This window comes from Arachis ipaensis, chromosome B1 (assembly GCF_059453495.1).
Source record: "Arachis ipaensis isolate K30076 ecotype BB chromosome B1, ASM5945349v1, whole genome shotgun sequence".
In the NCBI taxonomy this organism is placed as follows: Eukaryota; Viridiplantae; Streptophyta; class Magnoliopsida; order Fabales; family Fabaceae; genus Arachis; species Arachis ipaensis.
Genome location: NC_142436.1, coordinates 151,943,264 through 151,957,810, shown reverse-complemented (window position 1 = coordinate 151,957,810; position 14,547 = coordinate 151,943,264). Strand labels below are relative to the sequence as shown.

The 14,547-nt window shown below is 34.7% G+C and overlaps 2 protein-coding genes across 4 annotated transcripts; one reads left to right on the top strand and one right to left on the bottom strand.

Annotated features, from left to right (window-relative positions):
• Positions 1-894: 894 nt before the first annotated feature.
• PAO5 (polyamine oxidase 5) lies at positions 895-3,717 on the top strand. The gene is made up of 2 exons (XM_088502295.1): positions 895-1,874; positions 2,304-3,717. Exons 1-2 carry the CDS (start codon positions 1,348-1,350, stop codon positions 3,406-3,408), a joined length of 1,632 nt encoding a protein of 543 aa, XP_088358421.1. The 5' UTR covers positions 895-1,347; the 3' UTR covers positions 3,409-3,717.
• A 3,642-nt stretch (positions 3,718-7,359) lies between these two features.
• Positions 7,360-13,543, bottom strand: LOC107643012 (beta-galactosidase-like). 3 transcript variants are annotated; one of them, XR_015902644.1, is made up of 19 exons: positions 13,093-13,543; positions 12,724-12,819; positions 11,999-12,111; positions 11,829-11,895; positions 11,655-11,747; positions 11,399-11,542; positions 11,225-11,313; positions 11,040-11,145; positions 10,871-10,958; positions 10,668-10,786; positions 10,400-10,564; positions 10,139-10,314; positions 9,926-10,035; positions 9,727-9,836; positions 9,523-9,633; positions 9,333-9,443; positions 9,046-9,251; positions 8,239-8,825; positions 7,360-8,166 (listed from the first exon to the last, which is right to left on the bottom strand). XR_015902644.1 is itself a non-coding variant. In XM_016346552.3 (19 exons), the coding sequence occupies exons 1-19, from the start codon at positions 13,261-13,263 to the stop codon at positions 7,914-7,916; spliced, it is 2,514 nt and encodes an 837-aa protein (XP_016202038.1). In that variant the 5' UTR covers positions 13,264-13,375; the 3' UTR covers positions 7,360-7,913. The 3 variants fall into 3 exon arrangements, 2 of the variants coding, with proteins under 2 accessions (XP_016202038.1, XP_020962928.1); XM_016346552.3 differs by having other exon boundaries at positions 7,360-8,024; positions 8,498-8,825; positions 13,093-13,375; XM_021107269.2 differs by lacking the exon at positions 12,724-12,819 and having other exon boundaries at positions 7,360-8,024; positions 8,498-8,825; positions 13,093-13,375.
• Positions 13,544-14,547: the final 1,004 nt, after the last annotated feature.

Genomic DNA, 14,547 nt, shown 5'->3' with positions numbered 1-14,547 from the left:
TATCATCCTTAATATGAAAAATGATTTATTGTTAAAAGTTTTTATTCACTTTATAAATATAGATAAAGAATAACAATCATGTGTTGGTGCGATTTATCCCTTTTTTTTTCTTTTCTCACATTTTCCATTTTGCTTGGAAAATCATGCAATGTTGGAAAACCCTCAACTCGTTGACCATGGAGAATGAAAGATGCGGGGTCTCACTCAAAGAGTATTTGTTAAAATATAATTAGAATCAGTTAATATTATTTAGTATATCTGAATATTTATTATAAGATATTATGTTTTTATTATTACGATTCTTTTAGTACCTATAAATACTCTTTTATATTGTATCATTCCAGATAACTTAAACGCACTGAATAATATACAAAAACACTTTTTTCGGCTTGGTCTCTTGTTCCTAACAATCTTCATGCATAAATAAGTGAACTAAAGTAAATAAAATCACTAATTCAGAAGTTAATAAAATCAGCGAACAGATTCTATTGAGTATAATCCAATAATTAAAAATGGATTTTAATTGTTAGATTTTGCAGTGAATAGTCTTAAGGACACCCCCATCCATTGATGAGGTTGGTGAAAAGCACTATCAACCTTGTCTCTTCATTCATTAAATTTTTATTTTAGTTTCTACCTTCAATATCTGTGACTCTCTGTGTTGTGATGATGCAATTTGTTTTGTTTGTTTTCCTCTGTAAACCTGACCACAGGTTACATACCTCTCTCTCTCTCTCTCTCAATTATTACTCAATCGTGGACATGCCGTAGGGTCACAGAAGAGGACTTTGTCTCATTATTATTTATTATTATTTTTAGATTCAACTTTTAATTTTCAATGTATTTATTAATTATAATAGTGATATACCTAACAGTTAGCATAATTCAAAGTTTGAGATACCTGTAAGCTATAGTGGTGGTTGTTTTGTAGATAAATAAAAGAAAAGTAGACCTCTGTCTTTATTATTAGGGGTAAGATAAATTATACTAAAGAACAAGTCACAAGGGGAAAAAGCCACTCAAGTTTCCTTAATCAAGTGATTAACTATCTTCTCTTACTAGTTTGTAACTTTTACCGAGAAAACTAAGACACTAAACATTTGAATTTTTTTTTTTAAGTAAAACAAGTCAAATTGACTTGATTGATTGTACAAAATAAATAAATAATGGGGTAGTATATAAAATAAGCGTATCATATAGCCCTGTTCAGTGAACCCAGCACGGTTATAAATTCATTCTCAGTAACTCAGAATATCACCCTCTCTCAAATAACACACATTACTACTTTGCTCTTCAACGCCCTCTAACTGTTTGTTTTATTGTCAGTGTGAGAAGTAGTGAACAACAATGGTGGTGAAGAAGCCAAGGATTGTGATAGTTGGAGCAGGAATGGCAGGGCTCACTGCTGCCAACAAGCTCCACAGTGTGACAGCCTCAAAGGACTTGTTTGAGGTTTGTGTTGTGGAAGGTGGAAGCAGGATTGGAGGGAGAATCAACACCTCTGAGTTCTGTGGTGACCAGATTGAGCTTGGTGCTACTTGGATCCATGGAATTGGAGGAAGCCCTCTTCACAAGATTGCTCAACAAACACACTCATTGCTTTCTGACAAGCCTTGGGAGTGCATGGATGGAAACTCATCAGATCAAACCACCATCACCATTGCTGAAGGTGGCTTCCACTTGGACCCTTCCATTGTAAACCCCATCACAAGGCTCTTCAAGAACCTCATGGATCATGCTCAGGGCAAGAACCAGAAGAACAACATCACTGAACGAGATACTACTGCAAGAGGTGATGAATTTCTTCACAGCTTCTGTAAGAAGGTGTCAACAAGAGTTGGCTCTGCAGGCCTTAGTATTGGTTCTTTCCTCAGGCAAGCCATTGATCCTTTACTTTTTCTTTTAATTATTATTTTTTAATATAATTCATTCATGTCTCACCACTCAATAAAAGTAGAGAATTATTACATTGATTGGACACATTACCAAATCAGACACCTTTGTTTGGTATGTGTTTCAAAACAAAATATATAGAAACATAAAGCAAATGTATTTTTATTCCTTTTTTACTATTCCAAGTTTTATAGGTGGCAAAAAAATCTGACAAATTGTATTGCTTAATAGAGACATTTGATCTATTTTTATCATTGTCTCTTCCAAACAAATTTGTGTCTCTGAATTTGTATGACGAGTCAATTACTAAACACAGCCATTAAGGCCTATATCATCACTAATAAAAAACTATAGATTACAAATAAAGTGATTTAGAATCTGATGTGAAAATATGCTCAATTGTGACTCAGGGGAGGCCTTGATGCATACTGGGATTCATCAAAGGATCAAGAGGAGTTCAAAGGGTGTGGGATATGGAACAGGAAGTTACTTGAAGAAGCAATCTTCGCAATGCATGAGAACACACAGAGGACATACACATCTGCTGGTGATCTCTTGAACCTTGATTACAATGCTGAGAGTGAATACCAAATGTTCCCTGGTGAAGAAATCACTATTGCTAAAGGCTACTTGAGCATAATTGAGTACTTGGCTTCTGCTCTACCGCCTGGGGTAATTCAGTTAGGTAGAAAAGTCACAAGAATTCAATGGCAACCAGAGAGACATGAACAAAATGGTTTCTGTTCTTCTAGGCCTGTGAAGCTACACTTCTGTGATGGATCAGTTATGCATGCTGATCATGTCATTATCACTGTTTCACTTGGAGTGCTAAAAGCTGCTATTGGTGATGATCAAGGTATGTTTCAGCCCCCTCTTCCAAATTACAAGGCTGAAGCAATTTCAAGGCTTGGTTTTGGTGTTGTTAACAAGTTGTTTATGCAATTGAGCCCAACAACACATCATTGTAAAGACGGTCATCACCGCCCCAAAAGGTTCCCATACTTGCAATTGGTTTTTCATTCACCTCACTCTGAGATGAGGCACAAGAAGATACCTTGGTGGATGAGGAGGTCACCTACCCTTTGTCCAATCTACAAGAATTCCAGTGTCCTCCTTTGTTGGTTTGCTGGGGAAGAAGCAAAGGCACTTGAGTCACTCAAAGATGAAGAGATCATCAATGGAGCTTCAGACACATTCTCCAGCTTTCGGTGTTCTGGTTATTCATACAATGAAGTTAAGTTCAGCAAAGTGTTGAAGACAAAATGGGCAACAGATCCTTTGTTTTTAGGGTCATACAGTTATGTTGCTGTGGGATCAAGTGGTGAAGATTTTGATACAATGGCTGAGCCATTGCCTAGAGAAAGCACATCATCACCACCACTTCAGATTTTGTTTGCAGGGGAAGCAACTCACAGAACCCATTATTCCACAACTCATGGAGCTTACTTCAGTGGCCTTAGGGAAGCCAATAGGCTTCTTCAACATTATCACTGCCTTGGGATATATAACAACTAGTATTTTTTTTTTCTTTTTTTCTTTTGCTCCTTTTTTATTTATTTTTTAGTCATTAATTTCTATGATATGATTCCCATTTTATTTTAGTCATCTTTGTTTGTTTAATTCTCGTAAAGTAAAGTAGTAAGTGGTTGGAGCAAAAATTCTAGAAATTAGAAGGTGCAAGATGGAAAGTGAGATGGTGGGGTCATTTCAGCTGTATGAAATAAATTTTCCTCACATCTCTTCCTGTTCATCCAATGGATGTTAGTTTCTTTTTGTTTGATCACTTATTTATCTTCAAATCAAGTTTGGCGAGGTATTCACTTATATTATATTGTCTTTTTGTGATAATATCAGGTTAGATATGCTTTAACCATTTATAGAATGAAATTTCATGGGTAGTTGTTAGTTTTTCTGATGCTTAAAATTGGAATATCATGATAGAAGCAGTCAAAAGCATGCAATAAGAATTTCTCTACCCACCACCCAACGTTTAGACTATGATATGATGTAGAATTCTTGGATGCTACACCACCCACATGTGTCAATGGTGATGATATTTTCAGCTTGGAATATCCTTATCAGATACTCATTACAAAACATGACTAGTCACCACTCTTTTAACAGGTAGCTGCAACAAAGTCCTTTTATCTTTTACTCATATTAAAGCTCATGGGAATTAACTTGAAATGAAATAGAATTTTTTTTCCTTGATCATATCTTAAATAAGTTGTCTTCATGTGAAGTTGATAGTTGAGAATCGATAGATGATAATTTAATCAAACATATCAAATCATCTAACGATTCTCAACTATTAACTTCACATGAAGGCAACTGCAGGTGAGATTTTACATTTTTTTTTCTTATTATAATTGTACCTAAAATGAAAGTGAGGTGGTTGAGGTGAATGTGATTGAGATGGAGGCACCCAATGGTGGGGTCCCATGTGGCTATATGAGGGAGTAGGGGTCAATCATAGCAGTAACCAAAATGTCCTTTAACATAACAATGAGACAGAATTGTATATGCTTATGGCCATCTGATTCCATTGCACTGATCTGCTCTCCTGATCAGGATTCATGAATGAACATGACATAGACAGCAACCCTGTCCCATCCATGGCACCATAATGCATATACCTGACTACGTGTATTGTATTGTATTGTATTGTCTTGTATTGTACAGTATTGTATGGTATGTGGGAGTATGTGTTATGTCACACTCACACTCACAATCATTTTAGACAGTTACTAGTTCTAAGTACTAAGTAGTAACATTGTAAATTTTATGGAAGTAAATACTAAATAGTGTTCACTTTTGTCATCCTTGCATCACATGGAACTAAAAATCAGAGGCTTTAGATGTCTACAATAATTCTGCTTTTAGCTTCAGCAGTTTGCCTGTTACATGATGAGTCAGAATCAGATCATCAAAGAAATATAATTGCCATGCAAGGAAATACTCGTGTCTAATCTGCCCCCACCTTTTAAAATCTTTAGGTGCTTTGTCCTTATTGGATTAAACATACTGGTAGGGGCCATTGAAGTGACGACACGTGTAATCTTCTATCCATGCATCATTATTTGATTACTTTAATCAAAAGTGTACTGTGTACTTGCCCCTGTAACAATTTCCTATCCCCTTCAGCAGAGAAATTAATATAACACAAAGTTGAACCATTATTGCTTTGCTTATTTGACTTGTACCCTCCATGCAGATGGTGGCAACTGGCAACTGGCAAGTGCTCTCTTGAATCAAATGTAAATCCCTGCTTGACCTCTTGCTTTTCTCCATTTGGCAATGGATGCCCATGGTTTCATTTCTTTTTGTTTCTTTATTCATCATTTTACAAATGTCCATGTAATACACTTATTACTCATCAACCCCTTTAGCTGCTTATTGCTTTTCTGTTATTCAGTTGGATGTACTTTAATCATTCTTTTCTCAACCTTCCTATCACAATTCACCTTTGGACAAAGTAACATTTCTTTAACCTTACGCTTCTGAATTCTCTGTCATAATGATCCTGCTTTTTTTCTTTTTTATTTCGCAAATCTTCCATTAAAAGCTTAATTATACATGATTAAGAGGTCTTCATGACTCTATCCCTTTGTTCTTTCCTAATGACATTAACTTTTTCCTCACTTTTGAAGAGCTAATGATGACAAAGGGGAAGATGACATATATAATAAGTTATCACATTGGAGCTCTGGAATTTGCTTTATGAAAGCCTTGGTGGTGGGTGATATAGGGGCACATTCTTTAGTTAACAGTAAAGAAAGATCAAAATCTACATGTTTAGTCATAATCTTAGGCCAATAGGGTGTTTGAAAATTGCCCATTTTCTTAGCAATGTGAGAAATATAGGTGTGACTTATGATTTTTTTTTCCCCTTTATATACTCTTTGATTATAAGCGTGGAATCAGCTACTGATGTAATTAAAAGTTTAACTGCTTATAGTACACTCTTTTCTAGATCCTGCATTAACGCGAGATGCTTGTACACTGACTTGTCCTATTCTGTTGCTCTATGATCATAAGATAAATATTCCTCTCATTTGAAGAGAAAGTCACATTCCATCCCATGAAAGTTGAAAAAAAGGAAGCAATGCACAATATTTTAGCTGGACAAGCACAATCTTGGAGAATTAGACTAATTCTTAGTATAATAATGGGAAAATAAATTATGAAAAGTTTTTCTCTTACCACTATTTGATTTGCTGAGGAGAAAAGGTTGAGAGCTATCCTGTGGCTGAATTCTAATAGTGGAAGGTGGGCCTCTGCAATAATATATTAAAGTAAGTTTCTAATGCAAATTAAGATATCATTTTCAATACATTGGGGTGAGTGATTAATTGGCCTCCAATACAAATTCTGCATTATGAAGGACCAATTGTGATTTTCTGGGAAAAAAATGTTAAAGAGAAGTTATTACTTGAGTCTGAGTGATTGAGGCTTTGTCTGATGTGCTTGCCATAAAAACTTGCCTACACAGCCTACAACCTACAGTTGGAGCTTTAATGCTAATAATTGTCTGCTTGCTTTATCTTGTCTTTTCTATCTTTTACTTTTACTGCTTAGCATTCTCTTTGTATAGATGATAGCCTTCTTCACTTTATATAAAAGAAATTGATTTCTGTTAAATATAATTACCACTTCTTTGATAAAAAGAGTTTTTACCTATACAGTGATGGAAACTCAGGTGCAGTTAACTTTATGTGAAGTTGATAGTTAAGAGTCATTAAATGATTTGATAAGTTTGACTAAATTGTCATTTAACAACTCTCAACTATCAACTTTCCATGAACCTGAGTTTTTACCAAAAAGGAATGAAATTATTGATTACACATTGGCTACAAAATTTTTAATCACATAAACATTCTTTAGAACAAAATCTTTAGTTCATTTGAGCCCGTAGAATCTTCTTTTAATAATTTGTTTTTGAGTCCCACAATTTGATGGGTGGAGAAAGAAATAGGGAAGAGGAGGGTGGAAGAATAAGCATTTTGAAAAGCAGTTCCACAAGTACTTAACAAGATTGAACCCCAATACTTTAGGAAAATTTTCAAGTGTACCGTCATACCGGTGTTTCAGTTATTTTTAACCGTTGATCTTAATTATAAAAAATATATATAATATATATAATTAAGATCAACGGTTAAAAATCACTGATACACCAGTATGACGGTACACTTGAAAATCTTCCTTTAAGGTACGTACCTTAAGCTTTCGGCCATCACAACTCTATTCTGTGGATTCGGACCTACCTACTCTTTAGATTAGTTACTACTACTTTTTTAGATTTGATGCCTTAATTTATATAATTTAACTTAACTTTAACAAATTAACATTAACATCATTTTACTGTTTAATAAAATACAGCAAAGTAAGGATTATAATTTGGAAAACTTTGAGGTTGGGTAATACAATAATGAGATTATGTTAAATGTGTATAATAATAGCCACTTGTAATTCAGAATTATGCTGTTATTCATCACATCATGATGATGATGAGACAATTGAATCAATCAATTTGAATTGGAATTTTACAGTACAATAACTCTGGCTTATTTCATAGTTACATGAATTCACTAATTAAGTGATGTATCATATATCAATTCACAATTCATCTACATACTGAAATGTCATAAGTAACTGTATCTATCTGTATGTCATTTGTAAACATTTTCAAAGTTTGGGAAAAAAAAGAAAAGAAGAAAAAACGTTTACTCACAGCACCAATGGCCTAGAGAGGTTAAGGAACATGTGAAACACAAAGATGATGGAAGATGTTGTGAGAGCTGATGTAGCCTAAAAGATAAAGATCCCCAAACCTCTTTAATGTGTATCTCAGAAAAAAGATTGTGTGGTGTGGATGATTATTATTGGTGTAGAACAAAAGGACCTTAGCATGAAACTAGAAACAGTTTGGGCTCAATGAGTCAGAAAGAGGAATCCTTTTTATACAATTCAGCTATTTAATTGTTGGACTTCAACTTTGAATGCTGATCCTGAGACTGTTCCTATCTGCATATGGCCTCAACTGAGAGCTTCTTAGCAATTCCTGGACATGGGTCTCCCCCAAAAACTTCAGGAGCAACGGTTACCATGCATGATTGTTTGCCAATGCAGTTCTAAAACCAAAACAATAAAGTTAAATACAAAAACATTGGGTGAGTGACATTGTTTTGAAGCAACTTTTGTGTTAGAATTGTATTCTAATTGTGGTTCAATTTTGTTAATATAGAAATTAGTCTGTGTGATATTGTTAGTTCTCTGATGGAGAGAACACGACTGTTCACAAATGGTATAATTTGGGTCCTCAATTCTAATCATCATAACAGACACTCTTATTCCATCCCGGTTGACGGTTCAAGAATTGGAAGTCCCAGGTTTGGAATAAGGATATATATGGCAATGACTGGAGGTACATAAATGACTAGTTTTATGAAATAACTAACACTTTGGTATGGACCAATCCATCTACTTTGGTATGTTGAATCATGTTACTTTATTAGTTAACTGATGATATTTCAAATGTTGTAATATAACATTACTAGTTCTATGATATTTGCTTGACAGTTCTATTCTATTAAATGGAGAATACCCTTTGAGGAGCATCATATGATTTGTGAGCATGACAATCTCCTTGTCTATAGTTTCCACAACTTCCATGTGGCAAACCATAGCTAGCAAACTTAATCTGTGACATCTTTTGTCCTGGAGGACACCACAAATGTGCTTTTGGCCTAATAACATTTCCAGAATCCAGCTTCTCCTTGTTCTTCAGAGTTGGTTGATCTTCATATATATCAGCACACACACTATCTGTTGTTCTTTTCACCAAAGAAATCCTTGTAGGGTCACCTCCCCATTCTTCAAACACAACCATATAGTTCCCACTCAGCTTCAGCCATGACCTCGGAACATGGTACCTGTTGAATGCCAACATTGAATGAATATGTTTTGAACTAAAGGCCAGTTGAACTCAACTGTGAATCAAACAGTTTGTTGCATAATAAACAAGATATGATTAGCATAAAACCGATGATAAGATAACAATCTATTATCTATTTATATCATATAAAAGTTTATGAAAGATGAATGAGCTTATAACATATTACTTTGTGTAATTGTATCAGCTATAGCTCTTACCATCTCTGGCTAGGTTCTCCACAGTTTTTTTTGCATTTCTTGTCAGTGTAAGATCCGGCATAGTCGCAATCCCAACAAATTCCGTGTGCTATGTATCCTGGCCAATGGCGGCCGATGCTCCGGCCATTTATCCATACTTGACCTTTTCCCATGCTGATCATGTCTAGAGCCAATGGATCATTTCCTTCTGGTTTGTTAAAATTTGTCTGATAATAGCATTGAAGCATAAAATGGCTCAGAAATCAGAACACATGTGCTGATTGCTTTGAATATTGAATCTTACTTACCTTGTACCATGTCAAAGGTTGTTTCTTAGCCAATAAGGATCCTTGTGCCCATTCAACAGAGCCACTCCCACTCACGGTTTGAAGGCCTAAGGCTTCACCTTTCAGACCAACCTGCCCAACAAACAGTATGCAAAATCTATTGCTGCTGCCATAAAACCATTCATCAAAATTGAATGACATTATAACAAACCTTGTAAGACCATTTCTGGTGAGACAAATCTCTGGTCCCTTCATTTACACCCTCAAGTGTCACAGGGCCTAACACCCCAACATTCCATGTCTCAAAGTGTATGCCAACATGCTGAAACATTAATTTAAGGTTGAAAAAGTCAGAAACTTCTCAAAAATAAAAAATGTTACAAAAGTAAATAAGAAAATTTCCAGGAGAACTAACCGGGAGGCCGACGGCAATACTAAGTAAAGAAATCTTGTTGTTGCCAGCCCTTAGATTAACAGTTTGATTAAATGTTAGTTTAGGAAAATTGGCTCCGGCGTAAGAAGTTCCTATGTTCATAATGTCACATACATGATATGGATTAGTAAACTGGATTTCATCAAAATACAACACCAACAAAAAAAACAATTTCATTCACCTGAATGTTGGCCATTAATGAAAACTAGTAAAGCATGGCCTGCTGACATTACTGTAAGAAGAGGCCATTTTCCACTCTTTATAAAACCTTCATTAGGACCAATATTGACACTGAACATGGCATCACATCACAGCATGCTTGCATCAAGCTTTAATTAAGTGGTCTAGAACTCAAATAGACAAAGACAAATATGATAAGTTGCAAGATGCTTACTCTGTCATATACCACAAATAATCTGTAGAATCTCTAGTGATGTTGATCTGCTCCCAAAGCGCATTCGCTGTGATGGAATCCTCTTCGCTGGACGACGCAGGTTCTTCAATGTATGACTCCCAAACAAATGCATTCTTTACAACAGTCATCTTCTTCTGGGAGCTTTGAGCACCAATCTGCATAAAATTGAATGCAACTAAGCATTGAACTCTAGAGTTTTTATATCACATGTTTGAGATAGCAAGTAGAATTATCTCTTACCCTTGCAGTGTTGAAAACTTCAGTTTTGCAGTCAGGAAGAATGCTTATGGACCAACGTGGTAGTTCATATTGCTCATTTCCAAATGAAACTTTTGCAGAAGAATTGGTGTCATAGTTTGCAAGGAATGCAGCACAAGCACCAGAATCTGTCTTGAACACATGTGCCTAAGACATTAACAAACAAACAAAATAAACAAATCTTGCAATACACGGAACCTAATTCGTTTTATCATAATCATGTATGTAGCAGCTTAGGGACATTAATTACCTCGAGGTTATTTCCAAGTGATGTCACCTTTGGATCTACAGATATCAAAGTTGGTTCACACAGCTTTATTGCTTTGTGCAAATCTCTCAAATGTCCCCATTTTGGTTCATTTAAAAGTCCTGTTAGTTTGACAACAAAGCATATCTCATATTCTTGCAACTTTCTAAAATAAAATTTGACTTTACATCATTTAATTTGCATACCATATTCATCAATTGGAGCATCATAGTCATAGCTAGTGGTAATGAAGGGGCCACCAGATGTTCGCTCGAAGTTAGTTCCTCCATGATACTTGACCAGAAAATATGAACATATTAGACTCAAATCGAAAGCTCGGAAAAAAATATGAACATGTCATAAGCAGAATGATACCATATAATAGTTAACAAATGAACCACCATTTTGTATGAACCTAGCAACTGAGAATGCCAAGTCTTCTGCTGGTCTAATATTAACTCCACCACCAAAATAAGTGCACCTACAAAATCAAATAACTTGAGTTGTTGCATTTAACTCATTCCCATTTATGGATTAGCATTTATATTTGTTGAACTAACCAGCCTGTCCAGTTTTCTGTCCACATTTTTGGTTTGTAGTTCTTGTTGGGAGTGAAGTTTTCACAGTAATATCCATTGCATGTGTCAATCTATAACAAAGTGTAATTGAGATAACAAGAGAGAAGGATGAAGACTCAATTTCCAAATGAAAATGAGATGTTTAAGATTGCTTACAACAGGGTCAGGAGCATCTTCTTGCTTGCACATAATCCAAGGGACACCAGTGTCTAGACCTACAGCCATTTTAGCTGCCCATTTTGCATAAGCTTTTGCAGGATCACCAATTTCCCATTCCACTGGTCCAAGCTCATTCTCTATCTGTCACATCACATTCAATTGAAATTGCAGCACAAAATTCATAACATAAACAAACAAAATGCAGGATTTGAAAGCTATGCTATAATTAGCAATCCCATTCACTTCACTTTACCTGTGACAGAATTATTGGACCCCCCTGTGTCTCAAACAGATTCTCAGCCTTCATCATACTCACAATCTTCTCAGTGAACTTCTGCATTGCTGCCTACAGCATCACAAAAATTGATCATCTTTCTATGATCTAATAATAATAAGTATGATGGTTGAATTGATGATTAATTAATACCTTGAAAGGCTCATTATCTGTTCTGAAAGCAATGCCTGGAACAAACTTTAGCCAAACAGGAAAACCCCTGAACAATAGACAAAGCATGTGAAGTGTTGACTAAGCAATAAGCATTAGTATAATCTCCTTCCACTCCTAATAATTATAAGCCAAATTATGAAGATCATTACCCAAAGTTCCATTCAGAACATATGTAGGGACCAATTCGGAGATTAACATAAAGTCCAGCTTGCTGCACTACCTTGATGAACTTAACTAAGTCGTACCTATCCTCGAAATAATACTGAAATATTTTGTAAGCAAAAGTATATTAGTTTTAAGAGTAAAGTATCGTTTTTGACCCCAACGTTTGGTGTAAATCCTATTTGTGTCCCTAACGTTTGTAAAAGTGATTCAATATTATCATGCCGTCAATTACATATCATGAACGCTTTAGTTTGAGTTTTAAAAATCTCTTCTTGAAGTTAGAATACAAATGTCTGGGATAGAATCGATGATTCACTTCGAAAAATAGCTCATTAAAAGTTGAAACTAATTCCTACAACATTTACATAATTCACTTTTCTAGTGACATAATTGAATCTAAACACAAGTAGTGGGTATAATATTAAAATTGAACACATCCAAATGAGACCTAATTGAGAATGAATACATCCAAGTGAGAATAATTGAAAAATATAATCTGATTTGTTAGTATAATTGATAGTAGGATAACATTGAATCACTTTTATAAACGTTAAGGATACAAATAGGACAATTTAAACGTTAGGGACACAAATAAGACTTACCCCAAACGTTGGGGACAAAAACGATACTTTATTCTAGTTTTAATTTCTTTCCAGTTCTTTTATAAAAAAGAATAAAAACCATGTAAATTTTTTGGAAAGTGAATTACTTTTCCTGGAGAAGGTTCATGGCCATTCCAAAACACATAGGTTTGAATAACATCCACCCCTCCCTCTTTAGCTTTTTGAATAAGCTCTGGCCACATCTACATGCATTCACCCCATCAATGAACAATGAGAAAATACAATTTGTTAGAATATAATTAGGATCAATTAAGATCAATTAGTATTATTTAGTATATCTGAATATTTATTATAGGAGATTACGTCTTTATTATTACGATTCTTTTAGTACCTATAAATACCCTTTTATATTGTATCATTCCACACAACTTGAATAGACAACTTGAATACACTCAATAATACACAATTAAAAAGAATGATTAATAAAAGAAAAACATGATTAAGAAAGAAAGTACCTGAGGTGTGCTTCTGGGGTAGTGTATAGAACCAGAAAACAGAATCTTTCTCTGCCCATTAACAACAATTGCTTTGTGATCATATGTAACAGAAGCTGTCACTGCATGAACCCAGTACAAACATAACACCATCACACAAAGCTTCTTCCCACTCATCACCAAACTCTCCATTTTCTCTTCTCTTATTATCAACACATTCAAACTAAAAACAAAACTTGAAAAGCTGTTTCTTTTTCCATTTTTTTTGAGATTGAGAGGTTTTAACTAAAAACACAATCTTTGAAGCTCCCAAGTTGTTTATATACGTTTGAAGATCCAAAGCTATGGGACCCATATCCCTCCTTCCTTCTAAGGTACTGGACCCCACACCCAACTGCTACTTATACATTCTTAGATAGAGTGACATCAAATTAATTAGTACAATGTTTGTTGTCTTTAATTAATGTTTACATCAATTATCAATGAGCTCTCAATGTGCCTTTATTATAGGCTTCATTGCAACTTTTTCTTAAGATAGTTCCTCCTTCAGTAATTTAATTAAACTTGTCAAATTTTTTAATAATGCTCAATCATTTTCTGTATTTCGTGCATGTTATCATAATTATTTATTGAAAAGGGGGTGTAGGAGTAGTGTGGGGGTTACTGAAGAAACAAACTCTCAAGTTATGTGATCAAACCTTTGACTCTAAGCATTATCAAATCTTATTAGAGGAGTAATAGGCTAGTACTGAATTTGAATAGAACATACTATCTAAACTTGTTCATGTGGTGTCTTATTCCCATATCTTTTTACACGGTTGAAGCTACAAGCTAAGATTGGAATTCTTTACCTAATAAGTGTTTGCATTGGCAGGCCAAAATTAGGGCCGTCAAAATGGCAAACCCATTGGGCCAGCCCGTTTATCTATTTAAATGGGTAAATTTTGCTTTTAAAATTAAGCCTGTTTAAATTTTGGGTGAAATGGGTTGAGGCCGATTAACTCGAAAAGAAATGACAGGTTCAACGGGCTAGCCTGCGGACTAAATGGGTGGCCCATTTATTTTTTTTTTACATTTAAAAAAGAAAGCAGCACTTTTAGTCTATATTTTCTTCGATCCGACCCATCAACTAAAAAAAAATATTTTTTAAAGATTTTTGACCTAAAAGTAATATTTTTTGTCAAAATATTTTTTAAAAAATAAAATAAAAGAATAAACGGGCTAGCCCGTTTAATCCACGGACTGATCCTAAACGGTTTGAACTGAAAAATTATGGCCCGCGAATAAAGTGAGCTTAAACGGTCCAGTCCATTTAACCCAAGAATTTAACGGGTCAGACCTAAATGGGCCGAACTAGTCCATTTGACAGCCTAACTAAAATAAAAGGATTTATTTAAATTACTAAATAAATAATTATTTTTAGTGATGTGGTAAATTTTATTTTATTGTTTACTTATATTGAAAGGACTGTTTAGA

Coding starts and splice junctions, on each gene's coding strand:
- LOC107643012 (XM_016346552.3), bottom strand. CDS start 13,263: ATGGAGAGTTTGGTGATGAGTGGGAAGAAGCTTTGTGTGATGGTGTTA. Junction 11,314..11,398: donor AAGATGCTCCTGACCCTGTT/GTAAGCAATCTT, acceptor ACTTTGTTATAG/ATTGACACATGCAATGGATA. Junction 10,565..10,667: donor CACTTGGAAATAACCTCGAG/GTAATTAATGTC, acceptor TTAATGTCTTAG/GCACATGTGTTCAAGACAGA.
- PAO5 (XM_088502295.1), top strand. CDS start 1,348: ATGGTGGTGAAGAAGCCAAGGATTGTGATAGTTGGAGCAGGAATGGCA. Junction 1,875..2,303: donor AGTATTGGTTCTTTCCTCAG/GCAAGCCATTGA, acceptor ATTGTGACTCAG/GGGAGGCCTTGATGCATACT.